Genomic DNA, 27,060 nt, shown 5'->3' on the forward strand with positions numbered 1-27,060 from the left:
ACTGAACTCTCTGGACCGGAAGCGGAAGTGCATTCTCTCTTAGGTGAATGTCTCTAGTTATATAGATGTGGGTCACCACACAGGCCCCCCCAGAATTCACCTACACAAAACAATGCAAAACAGCAAAAGCGCAACTCATGAACATAAAAATAGACTCTACAACAGAACAGCCAATGACATAGTGCAAAGTCACGGGGAAAACAAGTGACGAGTCGGGGGGTGGACCCTGCGGCCATAACGGCTGCGCTTCACAGGAGGGGAAACAGATGGGGCCGAAACCCGGGCCATAGGCGGGGCCGAAGCAGGAACAGAGGCAGGTGCCGGGGCCGACCTAGGAGGGCGTCCCCGCCGCGGGGGTAGGGCCAATTGCATTGGCTCCCCAATGTCCAAGTGAGCAGGCTTGAGACGGTCTATAGCGACCCGCTCCGGCCTGCCCCCCATGTCCACCACAAAGTTCTTATCCCCCGCCTCCAGGACGCGGAAGGGCCCGTCGTATGGGGGCTGCAGCGGGGACCGATGGCTGTCGTGCCTAATGAAGACGTACCTCGCCGATGGCAGATCCTTGGGGACGTAGGACCGGGGGAGGCAGTGTTGAGACATCGGAACGGGAGCGAAGGCACCGGCAGCGCTCCGGGACTCACTGAGGTGAGAGGCGGCCGACCAGGGAGTCGTAGCATCCGGAAGAAACTCCCCCGGAACTCGCAGGGGCTGGCCATACACCAGCTCAGCGGAGGAGGTCTGGAGGTCTTCCTTCGGGGCCGAACGCAGGCCGAGCATGACCCATGGGAGCCGGTCCATCCAGTCGCAGCCAGTGAGGCTTGCCCGCAGAGCGGCTTTCATGTCCCGATGGAACCGCTCACAAAGTCCGTTGCTCTGCGGGTTGTACGCCGTAGTGCGGTGGATCTTCATCCCCAGGTGCTCAGCGACCGCCGTCCAGAGCTCCGAGGTAAACTGGGAGCCCCGGTCGCTCGTGATGTCACCCGGTGTGCCGAAACGGGCCACCCAGCAGCCGATGAACGCCCGTGCTACCTCTGCTGCCGTCGTGGAGGACAAGGGAATAGCCTCTGGCCACCTGGTGGCCCTGTCCACAATAGTGAGGAGGAACGTATAACCACGGGAGGGGGGCAGGGGACCCACCAGGTCAACATTGACGTGGTCAAACCGCCTCTCTGGAACCACAAACGGCGCCAAAGGGGCCTTGGTATGGCGGTGCACCTTGGCGCGTTGGCACGCCACACAAGAGCCGGCCCAGGCTCTAACATCCTTACGGAGCCCAGGCCAAACAAACTTGACGCTCACCAATTTGGTCGAGGCCTTCACTCCCGGGTGGGAAAGGCCGTGGACGGTGTCGAAAACTCGGCGCCGCCAGGAAGTAGGCACCAGGGGGCGCGGTTGACCGGTGGAGATGTCACAGAGGAGGGTGGTGTTGGCCGCGTCGAACGTCACGTCCTCCAGCCGTAGCGCCGTAGGGGTCGACCGGTAGTCTTGAACGGTCGCGTCCTTGGCTTGGTCCGCTGCCATAGCGGCGTAGTCGAGTCCCAAGTGAACGGCGTTAACAACCGCCCGTGAAAGGCAGTCGGCGACGGAGTTATCCTTGCCCGACACGTGTTGTATGTCCGTGGTAAACTCGGAAACCGCCGCGAGATGACGCTGCTGACGCCCAGACCACGGTTCTGAGGTTTTGGCCATACAGAACGTCAGCGGTTTGTGGTCCACGAAAGCGGTGAACTGTCGGCCCTCCAATAGGAACCTAAAGTGTCTGGTTGCGAGGAAGAGACCCAGTAGTTCCCTATCAAAGGTGCTGTATTTGCGCTCGCTCTCACGGAGTTGTTTACTGAAGAACGCCAACGGCTGCCAGCCCCCCCCCACCCACTGCTCACACACGGCCCCCACGGCGTAGTCGGAGGCATCCGTTGTAAGGGCTATGGGGGCGGCAGGCGACGGGTGAGCTAGCAGCGCAGCGTTGGCCAGCGCGGTCTTGGCGGCCACAAAAGCCTCGTCCATCCCCGAAGACCAGTCCAGCTCGTCCTTAGACTTCTTACCCCGCAGGGCCTCATACAGGGGACGCATGATGTGGGTGGCACGGGGCAGGAAACGGTTATAAAAGTTCACCATGCCCAGGAATTCCTGCAGCGACTGTACAGTGCGGGGGCGGGGGAACATGGTGACAGCCTCAACCCTGGCAGGGAGGGGAACGGCCCCCTGTGGAGTGATGTGGTGCCCGAGGAAGGTGATGGACGACTCCCCGAACTGACACTTAGCTGGGTTGATGATGAGGCCGTGTTCGCTGAGCCTGTCAAACAGCTGTCTGAGGTGCGTCATGTGTTCCTCCGCCGACGCGCTGGCCACGAGGATGTCGTCTAAGTACACAAACAAAAATGGCATGTCACGGAGCACAGAATCCATAAGGCGCTGAAACGTCTGCGCCGCCCCTTTAAGGCCGAAAGGCATACGTAAAAACTCAAAGAGCCCAAAGGGTGTGATGACAGCCGTTTTTGGGACATCCAGTGGGTGGACCGGCACTTGGTGATACCCCCGCACTAAGTCGATTTTGGAATAGATGGCAGCGTCCGCCAGGTGGGTAGAGAAATCTTGTATGTGCGGTATGGGGTACCGGTCGGGGGTCGTGGCATTGTTTAGGCGACGGTAGTCCCCGCACGGGCGCCAACCCCCGTCGGCCTTAGTAACCATGTGAAGAGGGGAAGCCCACGGGCTGTCAGAACGGCGGACAATGCCGAGGCGCTCCATAGTCGAAAACTCCTCCCTGGCTATTGCGAGCTTGGCCGAGTCGAGGCGTCGGGCCCGGGCGTAAACTGGGGGCCCCACTGTGGTGATATGATGTTCCACGCCGTGCTTGGCCACCGCCGAGGAGAAGGTGGGTGTGGTCAGCTCGGGGAAATTTGCGAGCAGGCGTTGGTATGGATCCCCGGTGGAGAGTGTGTTAGCGAGGCACAGCGCTCCAGCGCCCCCAAGCGTGCAGGGGTATGACGCAAAAGAGACGGCATCAATCACGCGACAGTTTTTAACATCCACCAGCAGGTTGAAAGCACAGAGGAAATCCGCACCTAGGAGCGGGGTGGATACAGCAGCCATCACAAAGTCCCAGCCGAAACGTCGGCCGCCAAAACACACATCCACATGTCTGATACCGTACGTCCGAATGGACGTGCCGTTGGCGGCGTCCATCTGGGGGCCGTGACTGTCGGTCATCGTGTCCACAGCTTGTGCTGGTAGTATGCTGCGTTGAGCGCCAGAGTCAACCAGCAGCCGCCGGCCCGACAAGGAGTCTCTGATGAACAACAGCTTGCAGTCACGGCCGGCGCCCATAGCCGTTAACGAGCGCCGGCCTTGGCGTTTCCCTGAACCCTGTAACTGCAGGGTTTGCGACACCGTTTTGCTTTTGCCCCAAACCTGGCATGGTAATAACAGAGCCCGTCGTCAGGTTGGCGGCGGGCTGTCACCGCAGCCGCGGTGTCCATATAGTCGTACACAGGTGGTGGTGGGGCGGTCGGGTGGGGTAGCAGGGCATGCACAAACTGTTGCCGGTTGGCCAGGAAAACCCTGTCTGCTTCAGCAGCCAGAGAACGGTAGTCCTTGGAGGCGGCGAGAGGAGAACTGGCCAGTGCTGTGCGTACAGGTGCGGGGAGCTGCCTCAGAAAAATGTGTGTGAAAAGAAAGGCCGGATCAGCCGATCCCAGCACAGACAGCATTTTTTCCATTAACTCAGACGGTTTGCCGTCGCCGAGGCCATTCGGGGACAGTAAACGGTCTGCCTTCTCCAGCTCCGACAGTTCAAATAGCTTCAGGAGGAATGTCTTTATAGCATCGTACTTGCCAGCAGCTGGCGGAGCTTCCAACAGTGTCATTGCTCGCGCCGTTGTCGATGCGTCTAACGCCGCCACTACGTGGAAGTACTGCGTTGCATCCTGCGTTATCCCTCTCAGCTGGAACTGGGCTTCCACATGTTGAAACCACGGCCGTGGATTATGCTGCCAAAAGTCGGGTAGCTTCACAGTAGCGGTGTAAATGCTAGCGTTAGCAATAGCCATGTTGTTAGCACCGGCGTCGTCGTTGTCAGACATACTCGTATTAGTTGTTCGATCACGTCGGGGTCACCAATGTGGAGTTAGAAAACAACGAGACAGGAGACGTGAGAGTAGACGTAGTCGAGGTAGTTTACTAGCTCCAACTTTACATGTCATATATTCGACAACGACACTGAACTCTCTGGACCGGAAGCGGAAGTGCATTCTCTCTTAGGTGAATGTCTCTAGTTATATAGATGTGGGTCACCACAATATTTCATTTTACTCTGCTGTTATTTCGGCTCCTATTTTTCTCTGGGTCCGCTGGGAGCAGGTCAGCAGGTCTTTTCAGCATCGTCTGCTGCTGGCAGTCGTACTGGGGGACACCTCGGACAGCAGAGTGTCATATGTACGTGGCACCTGACTGAATAGTCGCTGTCACGCTTGCTGGGAATGTGTGAATACGTCACACCGTGCAGGATTCTGTACACTGACTGTACGAAAAGGGAAACGATTTAAGCCGTAATGCGTCTAGATGAAAACAAAAGTTAAAGAAATGTTAATTAATAAAAATGCCATGTAAAGTGGGATGTTTAGAGGTTGTTTTTTTTTTTTTGTTTTGTTTTTTTTTAGATTTTTCATAAGCAGTCCAAATGACAGTTGTGCTTGACTGGTGGTTACTGATTACACACACTAAAGACGGAGACAGAAGTGGTCGAAGGGGGGGGGGCGAGAGCGACAGACAGACAGTCAGTCAGTCAGACAGTCAGTCAGTTGGACAGACAGATCTGGGTTCCTGTCACCCTCTGGTTCAAGTCCAACAAGGACTACTCAGCCAGTTATGGGACCCGAACCTGTAACCTTCCAGTTACTGGCTTGCCTCTCTTGATGCTAAGTTACCTTTGCCCCACCTTTTAATTGTTATCATTATCATTATTTTCAAAATTGTAACTACGATTCAAGTTAATTACCACCTAGAATAAACCCTGTAATTGTCTGACATTTTCAAAAATGCAAATGTCCACCAGTACGATAGGAGCTGAGAGCTGTTGCTATTTAGATGCTATTTAGGTTTAAAACACTGCCATGTGGAAGTCTGCCATGCCCTTTCCTCTGTCCAGACAAATGCAATACATGCACACATGTACACACACACACACTCTCTCTCTCTCTCTCTCTCTCTCTCTCTCTCTCTCTCTCTCTCTCTCTCTCTCTCTCTCTCTCTCTCTCTCTCTCTCTCTCTCTCTCTCTCTCTCTCTCTCGCTCTCAAATACAAACTCTCAAGAGCACATATTTGCACAAAAACACCCACAGCTTCACAGAAGCATCACCAGGGAGCCCCCGTTTGGCTTTCCAGCCTGTCTGCTTTCCCACATATTTACTTCACCCTGATCTAAACAGTCACAGAACTGAGCAGCAAGCACAGCAGACACTTAACTACATTGGCACTGTAATGATCCACCCAATAAAAGTCTGCACCCCCACCCACGGCATGTCGCCCAAACAAGGTGCAGCAATGTGGAGCGATGGCTTAATGTAAGATTGAAAACACAGTGTTACAAGCTACATTTTTTTTGGATGCCGTTGATCTGCGAATGCACATAGATATAATCCTCACTGGTACTAAGTGTGGCTATGAACAGGGTTACCCTTACAAGCTGTCTCTGTCTTATGCTTCAGCTCTGCAAACTAATGTTGGGGCCAATTGCTGTGGCTACAGGGCACACGGGTCGGTGATTCACGATCATGGGAGACGAAACAAAGGGAGCTTTTCTACTGCCCACAGCCTGTAGTCAGGAGCAGTGACCCTCAGAAGCTACAAAACATAGCTCATACCATGCCCTGTTTAAGGCTGACTCAGAATAATGTTTTTCATTCAATTCTTTCAGTCTTTTAATGCTCTCTTAAATTCAGCTCCTGTACAGTGCTGCTGCTTCGGGAAAAATGAAGACTACAGAAAAAAGAAAAGGGAAAAAAAAGACGAGACTGAGCAATGAAGTCCTAAATGTCACCACAAAAGGGGATGTATTTGGCCCAAAATGCCGCATGGTACATACTTGGCTACAGACAATAATTGCAGACAACTATTTGCATTCTTTTCATTTGGTTAGGTGCCATACACAATCCCTGCTCTGTACTGGGACAGTCCCAACCTATTCTGTGTGTCTCTGCCCGGCAACAACTAACAGGGCTAGGTCTCTATGCAACTGGGGACAACATCTTTTCTGGACATCTGGTACAACTACTGGTACTGCTGATACATTTCATAGCCATTGTAAGTAACACAGTCCTTCCCGGCTCATTGGGCCTGCAACCACCACTGGCTTTGGTGCAGTGGCACACCATGTACGGCACGCTTCATTGTTCAGTCCATTTTCCTTGTTTTCCTGGTCACCTTGTATAGATTGGGCGGCACGGTGGCCCAGTGGTTAGCGCTGTCGCCTCACAGCAAGAAGGTCCTGGGTTCGAACCCCGGGGTTGTCCAACCTTGGGGGGTCATCCCAGGTCGCCCTCTGTATGGAGTTTGCATGTTCTCCTCGTGTCCACGGTGGGTTTTCTCGGGGTGCTCCGGTTTCCCCCGCCATCAAAAGAAACGTGCATGTTAGGGTTGATACTCCTGCCTGTGCCCCTGAGCAAGGCAATGGGAGAAGAACTGGAGTCGGTCCCCGGGCTCAGCATCAAGGCGGCAGCCCACTGTGCCTAGCTACACAGATCACGGCTAGGGTGGGTTAATTTGCAGGAACTGACTTTCCCCAAGGGGATTAATGAAGGGAACTTAAATTAAATTTGCCACATAAAAAAAAAATACTGTGGTCATGTTCACCGAGAGACAGAAGTAATACTGCAAAATGACTTTCATGAGGAAAACCATCTCTGGGAGGGATACGAAGACATACAGTATGAGACAGGGGTGTGTGCTGATGAGCTGACTTTCTCAACGCATGTACCACGAGTAGCGGTAGCCATGGACTTCGCTATTAGATTATCCACACCCTCATTAAACGCAACTATTTTAGTCTGCTGCAGTGAGATTTTTTTCATTTAACGACTTCAAAGCAGGGAACTTGGCTGTTTCGGGGATTTTATTCGTTCGGCGCCGATTGGTGTGTCTTTATTGGATCTCTTAACATGATTGAGTTACCCTAAACGCATTTCGAGACTCTCTCGATTAAAAGGCACCCTCCAAAACAACAGCATAGAAACGGGGCTTACCACTAAAGACAGATAGCAGGAAATTTGCTCTTTATAGGGCATGAGATGAGGGGCATCGCCCCAAATTCCATGTTTTATCCTGTACAGTAGGCTGACTTTTAACATCTTTTTTTCCTCTCCATTTACCAGGATAACTCATCCAGTTGAGTTTCAGGCCCCAAACGACCCACCCATTATCACCATTATCACCATTACCACCATTACCAGGGACAGAGAGAGAGATCATTCAAGACTGCCCTGCTTATATCACAGCATTGCCCCTTCCCCATGTCATGTTAAAACCTTGTTGCTCGACAGTAATTATAGACAAACTGAGATCATCGACACCTTCACGTCTTGCACCACATGGTGTATTTAGAAACGAGGAGGAATGACTGATACTGACTCATGTCTGTGTTCTTCATTCTTTCTAAACTTCACTCGGTATTTTCATGTCAGAAATATTATTTTTTGGGCGGCATGGTGGCACAGCGGTTAGCGCGGTCGCCTCACAGCAAGAAGGTCCTGGGTTCAAGCCCCGGGGTAGTCCAACCTTGGGGGTCATCCCAGGTCATCCTCTGTGTGGAGTTTGCATGTTCTCCCCGTGTCTGCATGGGTTTCCTCCGGGTGCTCCGGTTTCCTCCCACAGACCAAGGACATGTAGGTCAGGTGAATCGGCCGTACTAAATTGTCCCTAGGTGTGAATGTGTGTGTGTGTATGTCGGCTCTGTGATGGCCTAGCAGCCTGTCCAAGGTGTCTCCCAGCCTGCCACTCGATGACTGCTGGGATAGGCACCAGCATCCCGCGACCCTGAGTAGGATAAGCGGTTTGGATGATGGAATGGAATGGAGATCATCGAGGCATGACCCGCATCAAACTCCAGAGCTCTTTCCTGTTTCTTCCCCCTTCCTCTTCTTCTTCTACATCTAACATGCAAGTGTCCTTTCGCCCAGGGGTTCATGGGGGGATATTACATTCATTTGACATTTGTGACTACTCTAAAAGCATGATCTGTAACTGGCAACTCCGATGGATGTGAGGTGTAGAATGTCTTTGGCTCAGCCGTCCTGTCCTGCATCTCCCCTTCAGGATCACGGATTCCCAGCAGCTCAGAGGCACTGCAGCACCTAAAGCTGTCTGTGCAGGTGGGAGAGAGAGAGAAAGAGAGAGAGAGGTATGACTGGTCAGGACCACCACCCTGCAGTATAAAACGAGGACAGGGTGACTGATGTTACACTTTCATTGCATAAACCCCCAAAGGCCTGCAGAAAAGTCAACGCTAACCGCATCGGCCGACTTTGACATTGTGGTAAAACGTAGAGGAGAGGTCGCTCCAGCATTTATTTTTTTTTGCTTCTGTCTCTCTCCTCTCCCCCATGCGAGTGTTTGAGTGTGTAGCCACATAAGAATTTAACATGCACAGCAGATTGGTAGGCAACCTGGAAATCCCCCATGTGTGTACATGGGCAAGTGCTGTGCTGTGTCTCAGGGTTGTAGATGTCGTCGCTTTTATCCGTTCTAACATTTTTGTCTTTTTTTTGGAGACGTGAGGTGGTTGGTTTATTTCTCACACACGTGGTGCAAATGAATTGAGGTATTCTGAATAAACCTATCTTTAACCCAAATGAAAGCTTCTCTATCTCTGCCTTTCCCTCACCTTGAGCTCACCCCAACAACCCCTCACACACACACACACACACACACACACACACACACACACACACACACACAAACACACTCGCAAATCTATACTTGTGAGGCCCCGTCATTGACTACGTTCATTTCCTAGCCCTTAACCTTAACCTTAACCTTAACCACACAAACTACATGCCTAACTAACCCTAACCCTTACCCTAACCTTAACCTAACCCTAATTCTAACCTTAACCCTGAAACCAAGTCCTAACCCTAAAATAGACCCTTTTCCTCGTGGGGCCCCATAAAATGGCCCCACAAGGTAGGTGGTTTCTGGTTTTTCTATCCTAATGGGGACCAAATGTCCCATTAGGATAGAAAAACATGGTACACCCACCCACACACACACACACCAAGAAGCTTGTAAAATTCACGGCCATGGATGATAAACGCTAACAAATTAATTATTCATTTATAAAAGGTCCCATGACACGACATTACAAGAAATAAACATTTCCAATTTGCTCAACATGTATTAGCAGTGTGTGGTTTTTCTGTGTGTGTGCACACTTGCGAGCATGTGTTGGTTTGTGTGTGTGTGTGTGTGTGTGTGTATGTGTGTGTGTAGGTGAGTGCAATGATCGGTTGCCCCGTCCCAGAGTGAGAGGATATGTAAGGTGGATCAGTGCATGATCCACGTTGAATTTAAATGGCCGTGGGCCACCAGGCCCATCGTCCACTCATTCATTAAGAGTTTTATTAAGCCAATGAAAAGGGCCCGGAGTCACAGAATCTAATTAATTCGTTAGTTATTACCTCCATGAAAACCTGCCAAGATCCTCAGTCTTTACCTCTGCACCTGTGCAAATGCAGGTCAGGGCTGTAGTCGGCCTACTAAAACCGGGTGGGTCTCTTTTTTTTGCCCAAGAAGTGGATTTTTTTTACTCGATGCTCAGGATACCTCATGCAAGGTGACTTATTATGGCTACAAATACAATACTCTTTATTGTACACTAAAACTTGCAATTTGGACTTAGAGACTATGATCTTGTTTGGTTCTTATGTACCTGCTGCTCCATTTCATTTTACATACTTTAACTGGACTTTTTTGAGCTTTAGTTTTGTTTTGTTTTTTGGTGTAGGCTGAAAGACCCACCCAACCCCTCTCCCTCTAAGCAACACTCACGAGATAAAATCCAGACATTATCGGTGCAATATCCCGTGCAATATTTTTATACTTCTCAGTGCAATATTCTACCTATTAGGAATTATTATTAGACATTATATTAACATTGTTATAGTAGCAGTTGTGTACACACACACACACACACACACACACACAGCCTGTAACACTTGCATCCATGGTGTCTTGCTGTGCTCATTACAATACAAACCTTGAACCTTGAACCTGGCTGGACTGAGAACATCATCATCTCCTATGATGTGACTAAACATACAAGGTAGACTTCTCATGAGCAGTTCCCACTGTTGGAACGAGGAGAGGAACATTGCGTGGACAAAACGTCTAAGTGGAGAGGTAGGCCTTGAGCTTCTCTGGGGTAGTTTATCGGGGGTATAGGTCACATGGATAACGCTTACAAGTTGGGCTTTTGATAGGACCTGCACTGAGTCACTCAAAAGTTTTTGTGAACTCATTTGCATAAGGAGGGGACTATAAAGGGGTGCTGTTTGACGGTCGGAGCTCGTAGGCGCTGCAGGGACAACCGTCAGTCTAACCCGCCGTGCAGAAAGCGACCACGCCGGCCAACCGAAAAGATGTCTTACACCACGGTTCCTCAGTCTTCATACAAAAAGTGGTTCGGCGGCGACAGGCCGGCCAGGCTGTCCTTCTCGAGCCGGCAGTACCCCGGCACGGTGCGCTCCTCCCGCGTGTCCTTCTCCACGTCCTCCTCCGCCGCCCCCGTCGTGCAGTCCTCCGCCAGGAGCCACCGGCTCCGCAGCAGCGCCTCCGCGAGGCGAGGACCCGCCGCGGAGAACCTGGACTTCTCCTTGTCCGAAGCCATCAACAGCGAGTTCAAAACCAACCGCACCAACGAAAAGGCGCAGATGCAGTCCCTCAACGACCGCTTCGCCTGCTACATCGACAAGGTGCGCTTCGTGGAGCAGCAGAACAAGATCCTGCAGGCGGAGCTGGAGCAGCTGCGGGGCAAAGGGGGCACGTCCCGCGTCGGGGACCTCTACGAGGAGGAGATGCGCGACCTGAGGCGCCAGGTGGACCAGCTCACCAACGACAGAGCCCGGGTGGAGATCCACCGGGACAACCTCGCCGACGACACCGAGAGGCTGAGGGAGAAGTAGGGGGATAAAGCTCTTTACAGTAGCGCCGCGGTGGTCTCCCCCCCCCCCCCGTCACTTTTATGTACACGATAGGAGACGAGAGCGAAAGTCAGACCGACATCGGTACTCGCGTTTAACTTTTCGTGACTCAAAACCTTTCAGATAATGTAAGATATAATTAAGTTTTCAGCGACTTTTTTTAAAATTTGTTAATGACTAATATAGTGGTTTTTTTATTCCTTTATTCGCGCTGTCTCAAGAACTGCGAGGGAGTGGTGTCGTCCTTATTAATAGTCATGAGATTACCTTTGAGTGATAAGTATAAGTAAGGGGTGGGCGGGGTTTCAAACTTTGACGATTTGATCTGATTGGCTGTATGGGAATTAATGTCTGATGACATCACGAGAATCCGGAAAAAAAAAGATCAACTGGCAGAAGCTGGACCAGGAGGAGCTGTATTTAAAAGACCCCCCCCCCCACCAGAATTGTACCTCTCATAATTATGTTTTTCTTGTAGAAAGAAATCATAAAAGGCACGATGGGTAAAGAAATATGTGATGTCCGATGACATTAGTGTTTCAATTTTGGTGCGAGTTTAAACAGTTTTCCAGGTGTGCATTACCACCGTTAGCGCAATGTCTTTTTTGGTCTACTGAAGTTTGTGGCTGATTGAAAAGTGTATTTTTCTCCCGATGAGCGAGCCTACACGAGTTGAGAAGATGAGAGATATAGACGGCTAGAGCATAGCCCGAGAGGTGCAGAGGATAGGCCATGCTCGCACCTAAGAGGGAGTGGGAACAATATCATGTGTTTTTATTTTTCATTGCAGGTTGCAGGAGGAGATAGCCCTGCGGGAGGAAGCTGAGGCACACATGCAGAGCTTCAAACAGGTAGGGTAACTTTTCACATGCATTACGTCGCAAGAACACACAAGCTTTGTATGTACCTAGGGCGGCACGGTGGCCCAGTGGTTAGCGCTGGGCCACCGTTTGAACCCGGGGGTTGTCCAACCTTGGGGGTCATCCCAGGTCGTTCTCTGTGTGGCGTTTGCATGTTCTCCCCGTGTCTGTGGTGGGGTTTCTCTGGGTGCTCCAGTTACTCCCATCATCAAAAAGACCTGCATGTTAGGGTTAATACTCCTGTCTGTGCCTCTGACCGAGGCAATGGAAAGAAGAACTGGAGTTGGTCCCCAGGCGCTGCTCCTAGCTACACAGCTAGGATGGGTTAAATGCAGAGAGGAATTTCCCTATGGGGGTCAATATAGTATACAAAAAAAAAACAAAAAACAAACCTGTAACACTAACCCATCCACTTGTCATGTCTTTGAACTACTGGATAGGGTCACTCAGAGTATGAGGAAGACATGATGCATTGGGCAAAGCCGGACAGGGTTTCTGGGTTCATAACTGTTGAACAGAAAGGAAATACTTAGTGCCCAGCATCTGAAGACTGTGAAGACTGTTGGTTCTAGACAGCACCCAGCTGTGCCTGTGTGTACAGTACACCCAACCCTCCCATCATAAAACCTTTTCAACCCTTAAACTACCAACCCCCAAACTACTGAAAACCATATTGTGTCCCAAGTTAACTCATCTGCCTAAATAACAAGTTCGAAAACAGATCTTCACACGGAGTTATTTGTGTGAGGAACATTTTAAAGGACACAAATCTGATCTGAACTAATGTCCTTACTCGTCTTGTTTTACCAACGTTTTGGTCATGGGCTGGGAAGAGGGAAATGCACTGCTCTGATTGAATGTCAGGAGAAACCAGCCATGACACTGCACAGCATTTGAGCAGAACTGGTCCTACCCTGGCTGCTGAGTTAAATCAGGCCTTCAATGAGAGGAGATCTCTTTCAGTCCAAATGACTGAGCTGGACACAAACACAGAGTTGGAACCAATGTGGTTATCAGAGCGAGAAGAGAAGACACCATGTGACCTGGCAGTCTCAGTCTGGAGGCGCTTGATATTTATAATCTAACCGGTTCTGGTTCTGCCACTGCTTATCTCCGGATGTTATTATGAATTTTGGAGCCAATTCAGGTTTTTAGATGCAAACAAAGGAAAGATTTGTCCAAGGTTTAAAAAGGTTGTCCATGTATTAGAGACGAAAAAGTGTTGCGACGTCAAATTTAGATGGACAGTTGCATTTGGGCTTTTGCATAGCTGCAAAAATACACAACTGTGGCTAAATTCCTCTTTCTAGTGACTATGCACTTTTAAGGGAGTGAACTGAGATGATCAATAGATGGTGCAGATCCGTGACCTTGAATAGATCTATTAGGTAGGTAGTCCCCGTGGCCTGCTACAATGGCATATAGTAAGCAGGACAATCCCAGTGGTCTGGCTCTCACTCCGAGGCATGCAGTCACTCTCCAAGCCTCAGGCCAGTATGGGAAAATCTAGTGAATAGTGGACATTGTCTTTGGTATTAGGACGAGGCAAAGCAGCTTCCTGATACCTCAATAATCAGCTAGCCATTCCCCCTGACAAAGCACGTTGTTTTGGTGCCAGGGTATCTCTGGGTTTGAGAGAGAGAGAGAAAGATAATTAAAGCTAGTTTGAAATCAAGTGACGCTGTGTGGCGTAGTTTGACAAACCTTAATCTGTTGATTCGGTAATGCTGTGAGTCACTGCGACCTTAAAGATGCCGCATGGTGTAGGACATATTGAAAAATCACAGGAGAATACAGAGTCCTCTGTCATGAACATCTGCAATGACACCTCTTACTTACGACTCTACAGTTGATGTATGTTGGATACATGCCATTGTGACCCTGCTTGCACGGCCCTTGCAAGTGCAAAGTGTGTGCATGTGCATATGTGTGCGTGTGTGTATTTGACCCACACGACCTGCATGTGCACACGCATCAATGTACATCTGTCTGTGTGTGAGCAAGCAAATAAATGATGCACACGCGTCACTTTCAAAAGTGGCCCCACTCAGAATTGTTGTCTCGGCATAGGACGTGGACAACGCCGCCCTTGCCAGACTGGACCTGGAGAGGAAGGTTGAGTCCCTCCAGGAAGAAATCAACTTCCTCAAGAAGCTGCATGAAGAGGTAGGCGGTCATGCTGTAAAAGCTTTAAAGTCAGTGTGATCCATATCTAGTGCACTGCATATTGAATTAAATGCACCTACAGCACATTACCCTGCTCTGAGTGATTGATCAGTTCTGATAGTCTCAGATAAACAGAAAAGGTCATTGCATTGACTTTCCGTGACTTGGCAGTGACAAGGTAAATATTCCTACAACGACTATGCTGTCCTTTGTTCTCAACCCCTCACAACTGACTTCTGATTTGATGGAGGGGGAAAAAAATCTTTGGTAAATACTAATAAGTTTCAATCTACCCCACCACACCACTTCTCTACTGCCTTGCAGGAGATGTTGGAAATGCAGAACCAGGTCCAGGAGCAGCATGTGCAGGTGGATCTGGATGCGGCTAAACCCGACCTGACAGCTGCTCTGAGGGACGTCCGTCTGCAGTACGAAACCCTGGCTACCAAGAACATTCAGGAGTCCGAGGAATGGTACAAGTCCAAGGTAAAAATCCCCAGGAAAGCTGGTTATTAATAGAACAATGAGTGGACAGCATAATTGGTTATTTTTGAATACTCTGTGAATTGGAATGTTATTTTTTCCCCCCCAGAAAAACCATTAAGCCATCTGCCCACAGACAGCACAGCAGTGTTAGCGTAGTAGTTTGGAATCATTCTTTTGCTTTGACCTTTGAACACGGGCAGAGCTCGCATTGCAAAGTGGTGCATTAACACCCTAATCTCCCCTACTGCGGTGTTTCGGCTCAGTGGGACACAATTCTCAATCTTTATCTTAGCCAGTCTTTCGCAGTTTACATGCATTTCACTAAACCTAGTTCATTACCTCTTGGATTTAATCTTTGACTTAGTATCATTTACTGAAGGCCTGGTCTCGGTCTCTATGTCTCTCTCGCGGTCTATCTCTCTCGCTGTCCGTCCATGTCTCGCATATTCTTTCTCTTTTCTGCACTGTATTTGACAGTATGCTGACCTCACCGAGGCCGCTGCCCGAAATAATGAGGCTTTGAGAGTAGCTAAACAGGAAGCCACTGACTACAGGCGTCAGGTTCAGGCACTCACTTGTGAAGTGGACACCCTCAAAGGAAGTGTGAGTATAATGCATTGTTGGTTACTAATGCAAGTTTGACAGTTTTCATCACCTATACAAACTGGAGTGAAGCAAGCGGATCAGAAAGAAAAACTAATAAGCTTCAAGCCATATTTAAAAGATATGAAAAAAATTAATTAAAGTTACAATGATTTTAGCTGTCGTCTTACATTGCCCCAAAAAAAGGAGAAATCTAGGTGAGAAATTTCTGTTCATCTATTGTAAAATATGGGTTACCAAGCAATCAGCTCCACACTTTTCCAATTTTAGACACAAATTCATTTGCGTAACCATTCACTAAGTGCCACTTTGCACCTTCTTGGCTGCGTTCCCAGAATGAGTCCTGGGAACGTCAGATGAGGGAGATGGAGGAGAACTTCTCCATGGAGACATCCAATTACCAGGACACAATAGCCAGTATGGAGGAGGACATCCGCAACATGAAGGACGAGATGGCCCGTCACCTCCGGGAGTATCAGGACCTCCTTAATGTCAAGATGGCCTTGGACATAGAGATTGCTACGTACAGGAAGCTTCTGGAAGGAGAGGAGAGCAGGTCAGATGACATTGCAAGTTTCAATTTGGGGGGACATAGATGATCTTATCATGTTTCTTCCTGAAATCTTATAGTTTCATAAAAGTCAACTTAAGGGATGTTGGAAATACAGTCTCTTTTTTCAACTGACAGCCAGGCATTTTTAACATAAAACATGGGGTCTTAATGAAAAATTGGTTTCATTGACTTATTTGGCACAGGTACTAACTATAATGTAACATGAAAGGTTACAGTTCAAGGAACAACAATAAAGATCACCAGGATTTCACGTTAAAGACCATTTGCAACAGCAACAATAAAACAAGCGTTCTATGTCAATAATTATCTCGCCTGTTGATGGTATTAATAATGCTTAATGTATTAAGTTCAAGGAATATGCAGAATAAAATTCATGTCCTTATTAATTTCCAGAATCTCATCTCCAATGCCAAACTTCTCATCTCTAAACCTGAGAGGTAAGATGCACTTTCTTGATGCTGTTTTTTTAGAGTGCTTGTGCTCACATAAGCTACATACACACTTGTATCAGAACACGGTTGTGCATAAATGCGTTAAGTTCACACACTTCTCAGTTATAAGGGAACATGACAACTGCAAGAAGGTCCTGGGTTTGAGCCCCGGGGTAGTCCGACCTTGGGGGTTGTCCCGGGTCATTCTTTGTGTGGAGTTTGCATGTTCTCCCTGTGTCTGCGTGGGTTTCCTCCCGGTGCTCTGGTTTCCTCCCACAGTCCAAAGACATGTAGGTCAGGTGAATCTGCCATACTAAATTGTCCCTAGGTGTGAATGTGTCTGTCCTGTGATGGTCTGATGACCTGTCCAGGGTGTCTTCCCGCCTGCTGCCCAATGACTGCTGGGATAGGCTCCAACATCCCATGACCCTGAGAGCAGGATAAGTGGTTTGGATAATGGATGTATGGATGACAACTGTAATTTGCAACCTGAAAGATACTGGTACCGACTATTGAATTACAGTGTGGATGAGGTTATTCTGCATCGCATGTACCACATCCCGACTAGGTCAGGGAAGTAGCTTGACTTCAGTTACCTGTTTATATGCACAAGTTCCTGAATTTGGTACTGACGATGTGTATGTGGACACAGGCGGTCATGTGGTCAGTGAATAGCAACACAAATATTATGTCCTCTCACTTCTGACCATAGAAACCATGATTGACTCCAGACCTCAAATTGATTCCACAACAACCAAGAAGGTTCTCATCAAGACCATAGAGACTGTGGACGGTGAGGTAGGATCAATTTGAAGTGGTTTTCAGTCTCTCCAGTGATTATGTTCCTGTCATTTTAAGGACTGCTCATCACTAAACCTCCTGCTCTTGCATAATTTTCTAGGTGATCAACGAATCGACCCAGGACAACGAGGAGATGGAGTAATGTCTTTGTCCTAGATGTCGAATGACCAGCTATAGCAATATGGAAAAATGCATTTCCCATGGGCTAACAGCAAGCAAACAAGCAAGCCGCGAAACATAAAAAAGCAAAGTGCTTCTGAAAGTGCCTTTCTATGTGACGATACAGTTAGTTTGTTACTTGAGACAAAATGTATCTTGGTTTATTTTCTAGTTGAAACATTTATTTCTTGTCACATTTGTTTAGAAAGAAAGTGATCAAAGCAATAGAAATACATATTGAGGTCTGTGAAAGCATTTCTTTGTAAAGTTAATCAGTGTGCACACTCCAGAAACCAATGCCCCTTAAGTTGTCGCCACCGCATAGAAGCAGCAATAAAAAGTTTGGACCCCAATACACCACTGTGGAGTATGTGTGATACTTTGAAGCACGACATGCTACTGACTTACAGTGAGTGAAAACAAACCTGGATTGACAAAAAAACTTTCTTATAGTCGTCATTAGTAAGGAAATTACAACATTACCTGCAGCATTACCTAATTTGGCGGCATGGTGGTGCAGTGGTTAGCGTTGTCAACTCACAGCAAGAAGGTCCTGGGTTCAAACCCGGGGGTTGTCCATCCTAGGGGGTCATCCTCTGTGTGGAGTTTGCATGTTCTCCCCGTGTCTGCGGTGGGTTTGCTCCGGGTGCTCTGGTTTCCCCCACCATCAAAAAGACATGCATGTTAGAGTTAGTACTCCTGTCTGTGCCCCTGACCGAGGCATGGCAAGATGAACTGGAGTTGGTCCCAGGGGACTGCATGGCGGCTGCCCACTGCTCCTGGCTACACAGCTAGGATGGGTTAAGTGCAGAGTGTAATTTCCCTACGGGGATCAATAAAGTATCTCAAAATCAAAAATCAAATACGTCCCCATTCACACAGGTGATAGATATCCTGTACTCATTCTATAAATCCTAAATATTTACTTTCCAAACATGAAAAAGGAATTTTACAGAATTGAGATTGCTTACTGAGTAAGCTTCCTGAGCTTATTGAGTAGCCTACTTATTTCCCTGCAGTATTCAAAATAGGCTCATAAGTCATAAGCACTTAACAGTTCTGTCCTTGGGATAGAATTAGCTTGTAAAAGCTAACACTTCGGGGCAGCACGGTGGCGCAGTGGTTAGCGTGGTCGCCTCACAGCAAGAAGGTCCTGGGTTCGAGCCCCCGGGGTAGTCCAACCTTGGGAATCGTCCCAGGTCATCCTCTGTGTGGAGTTTGCATGTTCTCCCCGTGTCTGCGTGGGTTTCCTCCGGGTGCTCTGGTTTCCTCCCAGAGTCCAAAGACATGTAGGTCAGGTGAATCGGCCGTACTAAAATGTCTCTAGGTGTGTGTGTGTGTGTGTGTGTGTGTGTGTGTGTGTGTGTGTGTGTGTGTGTGTGTGTGTGTGTGTGTGTGTGTGTGTGGGGCACCCTGTGATGGCCTGTCCAGGGTGTCTCTCCGCCTGCCTCCCAATGACTGCTGGGATAGGCTCCAACATCCCTGCGACCCTGAGCAGGATAAGCGGTTTGGATAATGGATGGATCCGATAGCTTTTCCTATGAGAATTTCTTCAGTCTAGAGAAATAGCTTTAAGATATTGCAGTTGACTGGCTATCTCTAAATACATTTATAATCTGCCCCTCATAATCACTTAAAAGTACATACATGATTTACACAGCCTATAGACTCCATAGGTACCTACCATTGGTTGCCATTGGGTGCTCATAACAAAACGGACCAAATACTGTGTGAAACAGTTCCTCTTGGTTAACAACTGGTTAACTCTGCTTGGCTGGACATACAAAATGAGATGAGATAAAATGACCTTTATCCCAGTGGGAAATTAAAGTAGTTATAACAATTCGACATTGCAGACTACACACGTTTGTATTTTAATGCAAAAAAAGTGGGCAAAATAGGTGTAGTAAAAATGTGAATGTATAGGCCTACACAACCTATGTAAGTACGTGCAAATGTACAGTAGCCTAACGTTTATGTAAGTAGGCAAGATACAGGAACAAGGCCAGAGAGGGCGGCGGTAAACAAGTTTAGATTTGCAGCCCATAAGTTGTTATGCCGTATGTGTGTTCGTGTGCCATACGTCTTTTATACAGCGTATGATTCTCACCATTGAGAGGTTAAGCGTAAACCTGAACCCCCTGTCCTGACTGAGAACGACCGGCTGTCTTTGACTGCCATCTGCTGGGGCAAGTGTGACGTCATTGTCATCCTTTACCTACAGGCCACAAGTGAAAACAAGTGTTGCCTTTATGAAAACTGGAAACATTTTATTTACTCTAATTTCACAACTTAACGGATGTGGTGATGTACAGCTGACGGCCAGTTGACCCCCCCCCCGACATTGCCGGCTTATCCGGAGTAATTTGCGGGGCAATTAACGTGGCTCGCCTACCCCGGGGAGACCGATGTTCGCCTGGAGAGCAACTTTCTCCGAGCGGCGTGTCCCTCCCAGACGTCGGGGAGGCGGAGGACATGGTCCGGCAGGACGTTTGCTCTCCACACCTCCAGATCCGCACGCATCCGGATGAAGTCGTCAGCCGCTTTTTCTCCAACCTGTTTATGAATTTCGGGACGAGTTAACGGGATATTTCCTGGTTAAGTTAATTTGAACTACACGGAGCCCAATTTCGGCTATTGTTTTTTTTAGATAAAAGAAAAAACGATGTAGCCGGTTCCGGGTTTGTTTGTTTTTCATAGTGGGTAGGGGGTGGGGGCGGCGGTAATGGGTTCCGTGACCTCTTCACTGACAAGAACCAGGAACGCCTTGGTCAAAGTGGGCTCGGAACCGGAGCGGAGCCACCCCGCCCCGCGCCCGGACCGCGCCGCGAGGAGAGGCGCCCACCTCAGCGTGCCGGCGGGCCGGGCCGGACGGCAGAGCACGCGGCAGGCGCTGTCCGAGGTGCCCGTTAGTGAAGACGGCCGGGTGGAGGAGAGGTGTGCGCCGAGCAGTGAGTGTCTCTCCCTCTACTCCTTTCTTTCTTTTCATATAGTGCAGAGAGAAAGAAGTTATAGTGGAGGGGACAGACTTCCGAATGTGTTAATGGGAAGGGTTTACTCGTGAAAACGTGCAATTACTTCGCACGTATTAACACTAGAACGACCAAGGCGGTCATTTTGAGGGTTTTAGATAAGTTTAATAACTTTGTGGGGGGGGGGGACACAGGCCTGCCGCTCCCTGAATGCCCCTAAAATTGCATATATTTGCATTAAAATGAGTTTTAGCTCAATTGCACAACAAAAGTTATGATAAGATGTACCTAAAACGACCATGAGCGGTCAAAATGACTGCGCGTGATTTGCGCGTCATCGTTCACGTCATGTCACCATTTATGAGGTGTGTTGGTCCCGTCATTTCCTTCGCGAAGTTCACTGCTCTGTTCTAGAAACACACTAGCGTTCTCCAGTGCAGAGTAATAGTCTAAACTTGATTTGTGATTATTGCCAACATGTCTGGTTCCAGACGCCATTTCAGACGCACCATGACCACCACCGAGGCGTTGCGGTAATTACAGGCGTTGGACAGCTGCGATTTTAAATTGTTTGAAAAATAGTATTATAATTGTTAAAATGTTAATTTTGGTGTCCGTAGTTTTCTAACAGACATACTAACATATGCAATGCATTAATATCTCAGTTGGGTATTTAGCTTGACAGAATATAGAGTTTAAAAAACTGGCGGTCATTTTGACCGCCCATGGTCGTTTTAGATGAGAGTGAAATCCCGGTCGTTCGTCTTGTTGCGCTTAAAAAAATTCCAATGTGAAAAGCAAAAGCTATCCTTATCTATCTATCTATCTATCTATCTATCTATCTATCTATCTATCTATCTATCTATCTATCTATCTATCTATCTATCTATCTATCTTTGTTTGCTTGCTCGTTTGTTTGTTTGTTACGTTGAAAATCCAGTTCTCAGGTTACACCTGTCCCCCCAGTTTTTTCGGCATCAAAGTACCCAAAACATATCCCTGTGGTTCATTTGTTCAGCCGCTTATGAGAGAGACAGACAGGTCGGTTCAGAGGAATATTGTGAATATGACACTTGGGAGGGGGTGAGGTGTGTGTGTGGGTGGAGTGGGGGGGTATCAGTCATGAATGAATTGGCAGTCCTTTGAAGGGGAGCCTCGATGCAACATATCTCCACTACCAAAGCATCACTTTGATGTGCGAGTAAAATTGTCCCGTTTAAAAAGAAGTAATCTACATTCATGTTTCAGGGAGAATAAGTAGAACCCCAAACATTTTCACAGAAGAGTTGTGTGAAAATGCGGCTATATGTTATTCAAGGTGGGGGTATGGCAAAATGTTTTGTCGGTTTTAAAATGCCTGTGCCTGTGTATAGATGTAGAAGTCATGTCATATTTTCCCAAGGAATCCATGCGCTCATTGGTAAAATCGTGACCGTCTCATCGCTTTTTCCCCCCTGTGCCACTTCACCTCTTCTGTCTTTGCCCCACTCCATCACCATTGACATTGATTCAAGTCCCTTGCACTCATCTGCCCTGGAGGAAATCGTCTGTCCCTGTCTGATGCCTAAAATACCACCTGTGCTGTGGTGTTTCCATGGCCATATGACAGTGAAAATTCCTCTTGAGTTTCCTGCTACGTCCCCGGTGAGGTGCACCTGTGGTGAGGAGTCTCTTCCCCGGCTCTCACATGTACTCTCACCTGTCTCTTCTTTTAGAATACAACACAGACACTTCACTTCTAATTGGCCCGGGCTGGTTGAGTCCCACTAATGACAGACTGTCCCAACGGGGAAGATCTGAGCCGACCTCAATGACAGCTGATTTGTTGTTCATAAATCAGGCCCAAAGCACTCCAGTTTGCGGGATAGAAAAAGGCCAGCAATTTCTCCAAATTGCTGTGACAAACTTAACACTATGATTTGTGAAGGGCTGCTCCCTCGCCAAGTTCAAGAGGGTCCACTGACCATCCAGCTCTTTTTTTCCTTCCTATACACCTGATTACTGGTTAGTTGATTAGTTTGTTTGACAGAAAATAAACTTATTATAACTTTGGTAATCGATTAAGGTAATAGTCGTCATTGACAAAGTAAAAATACTCAACAATTGGCAAGATTTGCTTGCCTCTCTCTGATTGATATCATTATGTGGTTAGCACTGTTGCCCCACAGCAAGAAGGGTCCTGGGTTCAAACCCCAGGCCGTCCCAGGTCCCTTCTCTGTGGAGTTTGCATGTTCTTCCCGTGTCTGTGTGGGATTCCTCTGGGTGCTCCGGTTTCCTCCCACCATCAAAAACACATGCATGTTACGGTTAATGTGATGTCTGTGCCCCCGAGCAAGGCAATGGAAAGAAGAACTAGAGTTGGTCTCCGGGCACTGCAGCTGCCCCCTGCTCCTATACAATATGATGAATTAAATTCATTGTAAGAATCTCTACTACTACTACTTTCGGCGGCTCCCTTTAGGAGTCGCCACAGCGGATCATCCGTTTCCATTTCTTCCTGTCTTCTGCATCTTCCTCTGTCACACCTGCATGTCCTCCCTCACCACATCCTTAAACCTCCTCTTTGGCCTTCCTCTTTTCCTCTTGCCTGGCAGCTCCATATTCAGCATCCTTCTCTCAATATACCCTGCATCTCTCCTCCACAGATGTCCAAACCATCTCAATCTTGCATCTATTGCTTTGTCTCCAAACCATCCAACCTGAGCTGTCCCTCTACTATACTTGTTCCTACTCCTGTCCTTCTTCATCACCCCCATTGAAAATCTTCGCATCTTCAACTCTGCCACCTCCAGCTCCACCTCCTGTCTTTTCATCAGTGCCACTGTCTCCAAACCAAACAACATAGCTGGTCTCACTACCATCTTGTAAACCTTCCCTTTAACTCTTGCACCCTTCTGTCGCAAATCACTCCTGACACTCTTCTCCACCCACTCTCTTCTGCCAAATAAAGTGGCTTTCTTTTTTTTCTTTTCATATTGGAATAGAGGTGTCGGGTAGGAGAATTTCCTGAGTAGCCGAACACTTTAATTTGATCATTTGTGACTTTGTAAAAGGAAATCTTGCAGTACTGAAGCGAGAGTTTAAGTGAGATGTAATTTTGGGTAGCGTGACCTGTCTTTTTCTGAGATGTAGTTTATGTATTTGTGATGTCAGCAGATTCGTGACAGGGTATTGACAGAGAGGCTGTATACAGTTGAGGGAATTACCATAGAGTTACTTCTTCTAGATATGTATCTCCTCCAAGTGCCACTGGAAATCGGTTCCCGTAGAAATGATATCCTTAATCGCTTGATGTTCTGATCTTCATCCCCCTTGGAGAGTATTTTGATCTCAGCGTAGGAGTTGTTCCAATGATTTACGCCCTCTGCCACCTCTGCTGGTCCACTGGGTGTCTGACACTGTTTGTTGACGTTTCTCCATTAAAAATGAAAGAAAGCTGTCTTTTTTTTCTGGTACAGGCTAAGTAACAGTGATTCGCTTTTTATTTGTCTGTGCGCAGAAGGATCCCTGACTGGTTTCTGGGGGATGACTTCCCCTGAAGGTCCAAGCCGGTCTGCTTAGCTGACCAAACACTCAGGCTATCGATTTCATCTTTTTGATTTGGAGCCATGCCGGCAAAAAAGTCGTTAACTGAACGTGTGCACCATATCTCATCTGAGACTGACTTTTTCACCCCCCCCAGATGTATGGTGCTGCAGGATCACACACGAGAGTGAGACATGAGGGTTCATGAGCACTCTGTTTTGTCAACTTATCTTCCTCGGGTTAGCAACACAGGTTAACATTAATGAGTATTTAGCAGGGGAAAAGGTTGGCTCCCCGGCTCCCCGTGTGTCTTAATTACATGACTGTGTAACTGTGGTAACGGTGGTGTGGAGATAGACTTTTCATACTGAGCTTGTGTCACCGGCTTGCCTCGTGGTCTAGGGGAGACCTCTAATGAGCTTGTTTTTCCTCTCTGATTGTGTGGCTGTTGTCTCGATAGCGAGATGTAACTGGGATAGATTACACAATTGTGATGTCCTAATGCGGATGTTCTACCGCGATGATTAACACAATGAAGAAATCTCAATCTCGTTGTGTCGGAGAGATGAAGGAGGGTTTTCTGCTGTAGTATAATCGTGTTACTCCAGTGTTTGGAAACCTCTGAGAACAAAGTCAACGTGCCGTTTGATTTGCTTGAGAGTAGAATAAAAACTGTGCCAAACTTACCCAAACCTTTTAGATCAATCAGTCAAAATTTGTACTATGATCAGTTTGTCCCTGTTTGTCCTGTGATATGAACTATGATCAGTTTGTCCCTGTTTGTCCTGTGATATGAACTATGATCAGTTCGTCCCTGCCTTCTTGTTGTCTCTGCAGCTCATGAATGTCTGTAGGTGAAGGCCTGTGCCAGTGTTTGATGGCCAGATCAAAGGTTAAGCATTATCCTCAAAGGATTTAATAGCAAGCAGGTGTGGTTTTGTGAGAGAACACTTGCAGATGCTCAGAAATGAACCTAGGACCTGTTTAATAGTTTAGAATAAATTAGTAAAATGCAATGCACCTCCAGTAAATGTAGCCCTGCAATATCACATTTAAACCCTCTTTCCCCGTAAATTACCTGAGGGCCATCAGTCGGTAATGGTCATAGATCTGCTGTCGCCTTTCATAAAGTACCATGGTTTGTTTTGATTGTGTGGTGTCAAGAGATCTAATTCGGGAACAACCAGCACCAGCGATAGCCCAAGACCTGTTGTTGGTGTGACAGGAAAAGAAAAAAAAATAGTGAATGAAAGTTTTACCGTGTATTAAATCATTAGGCACTGAACTACAATATACTGTAACTTTTCTTTTCGTCAAAATGCTTTACATGTGATGTAGAAATAGGCCTGCCTGTCAGAACGGACTTCTTACAGCCTCTTCTGCAGTATTCCGGAAACTTCAAAGTGCACAAGTTGTTGGCAAGGATAATTGGTCCTTAAAATAGCACCAAGACTACCGCTTGCACAATGTAAACATCACACTAGCATGATGAACAATGCGTGGCACATTATCCCCTTGTCATCCTTAGTGTAATGTATGCAATGTTCACACTGTGGCTGAAAGATCTTTGTTGCCTAGTGACAATGACATCTGCCTGTTGATAACGTTTGAAAGAATACAATACCTTCAGAAAATACTCTCCCCCTGCACCTTTTCGTATTTTCTTTGGTACTGAAATACACTGATGAGCCAAAACATTATGACCACTCACAGGTGACCCGAATAACTTTGATCATCTCCAAATAAGGGCACATGTAGAGGTCTGGGTAGATTAGATGGCAAGCGAACAATCCGTTCTCGTAGTCAACGTGTTGGATGCAGGAGAGGTGGGCAGGAGTAAACCTGAGCGACTTTGACAAGGGCCAAATTGTTATGGCTAGACGACTGGGTCAGAGCATCTCTGAAACGGCAAGGCTTGTGGGGCGGGCGCCCGGGTAGTCGGGGCCGGCGGTTCGAATCTCCGTGTTATCTCCGGCTTTGTCGGGCGTCCCTACAGACACAATTGGCCGTGTCTACGGGTGGGAAGTCGGATGTGGGTATTTGTCCTGGTCGCTGCACTAGCACCCCCTCTGGTCGGTGAGGGTGCCCCTTGGATCGGCAGACAGTGGGTGGAGCAGCGACAGGGGCGGCTCAAAAGGAGTGGGGCAACTGGCCAGATTTAATTGGGGAGAAAAAAGGGAGAAAATTGATAAAAGACTTGTGGGGTGTTTCCGGTCGGCAGTGTTGAGTACCTACTGGCAGTGGTCCGAAGAGGGACAAACCACAAACCGGCAACAGGGTGTTGGGTGCCCAACCCTCATCAATACGCGAGGGCAACGAAGGCTATCCCGTCTGGTCCGACCCGATAGGTCTACTGTGGCACCAGTCACAGAGCATTTTAATAATGGTTACAGGAGGAATGTCACAACACACAATGCATCGCACCCTGCTGCGTATGGGGCTGCGCAGCTGCAGACCAGTCAGAATGCCCATGACGACCAGTCGACTGTAAACTAATTTACGGTAGCTAGCTAGCAGCACCCGTTCGTATCTAACGGCAACTAAACTTTTACACCGCTGCTACTATGTTTCATTCTGTTACGTTCTTAACTTAACCCTACAGAATGGACGGTTAAAGCTTTACTTCTTTACTTATTACTTTATTAACATAAATCCTTCAGTCACACAGTTCCGTTACTTTCAGCTCTAGCCAGCGTCACCCAGAGTCTGTGTCACACTCTAATGGCTCCCCGGAACCACAAACTAGGAGCAACAATCCTATTGTTACATCTGGTCTTTTTTTTTCTTCTTTTCTTTGAAGTAAAGTCCCTTAGTCAACATATCATTTTATATAACATAACGCAATGTCACTTACTCTTAAGTGGTCCATATTATCAATAAAGAAAATAATTGTTATCAACACATCAGTGAATAAATCAATCAAAATATCACTCGTAAATAACTAAATTTATACTCTAACATTATACTTTGTATTCTTATAATAATTATTAACAACAGTATCAATTCAAATATCCATAACCAAACATTTTAAGAAACAAATTGTGTATAAACATTCCACTTCCACACCTTTTTCCTTCTTATTCATATTTTTTTTCTCTGGGTATTACACCATACTTAACATTACACTTTCCTCATTCCTTACAATAGCACAAAACCATTAGTCAGTAAAGTCCTTTAGGTAGCACGGTCTGTTAACCTGTCGACCAGACCTGGTGGTGAAGGGGTGTTGTTCCCCCTGCTTGAGCCTGCTTTATGACAACAGTCCCTGTTTGTGCAGCTGCAGCAGCTGGTTTG

The 27,060-nt window shown here is 47.7% G+C and overlaps 1 protein-coding gene across 1 annotated transcript; it reads left to right on the plus strand.

The window, feature by feature from the left end:
- The first annotated feature begins 10,542 nt into the window (after window positions 1-10,542).
- On the plus strand, window positions 10,543-17,622 carry LOC130123398 (vimentin A2-like). Its single transcript, XM_056292548.1, has 9 exons — window positions 10,543-11,167; window positions 11,980-12,040; window positions 14,120-14,215; window positions 14,540-14,701; window positions 15,179-15,304; window positions 15,640-15,860; window positions 16,272-16,315; window positions 17,022-17,107; window positions 17,211-17,622. Exons 1-9 carry the CDS (start codon window positions 10,629-10,631, stop codon window positions 17,250-17,252), a joined length of 1,377 nt encoding a protein of 458 aa, XP_056148523.1. The 5' UTR covers window positions 10,543-10,628; the 3' UTR covers window positions 17,253-17,622.
- The last annotated feature ends 9,438 nt before the right edge of the window (window positions 17,623-27,060 follow it).

Source organism: Lampris incognitus, chromosome 14, assembly GCF_029633865.1.
Source record: "Lampris incognitus isolate fLamInc1 chromosome 14, fLamInc1.hap2, whole genome shotgun sequence".
NCBI classification, from domain to species: domain Eukaryota; kingdom Metazoa; phylum Chordata; class Actinopteri; order Lampriformes; family Lampridae; genus Lampris; species Lampris incognitus.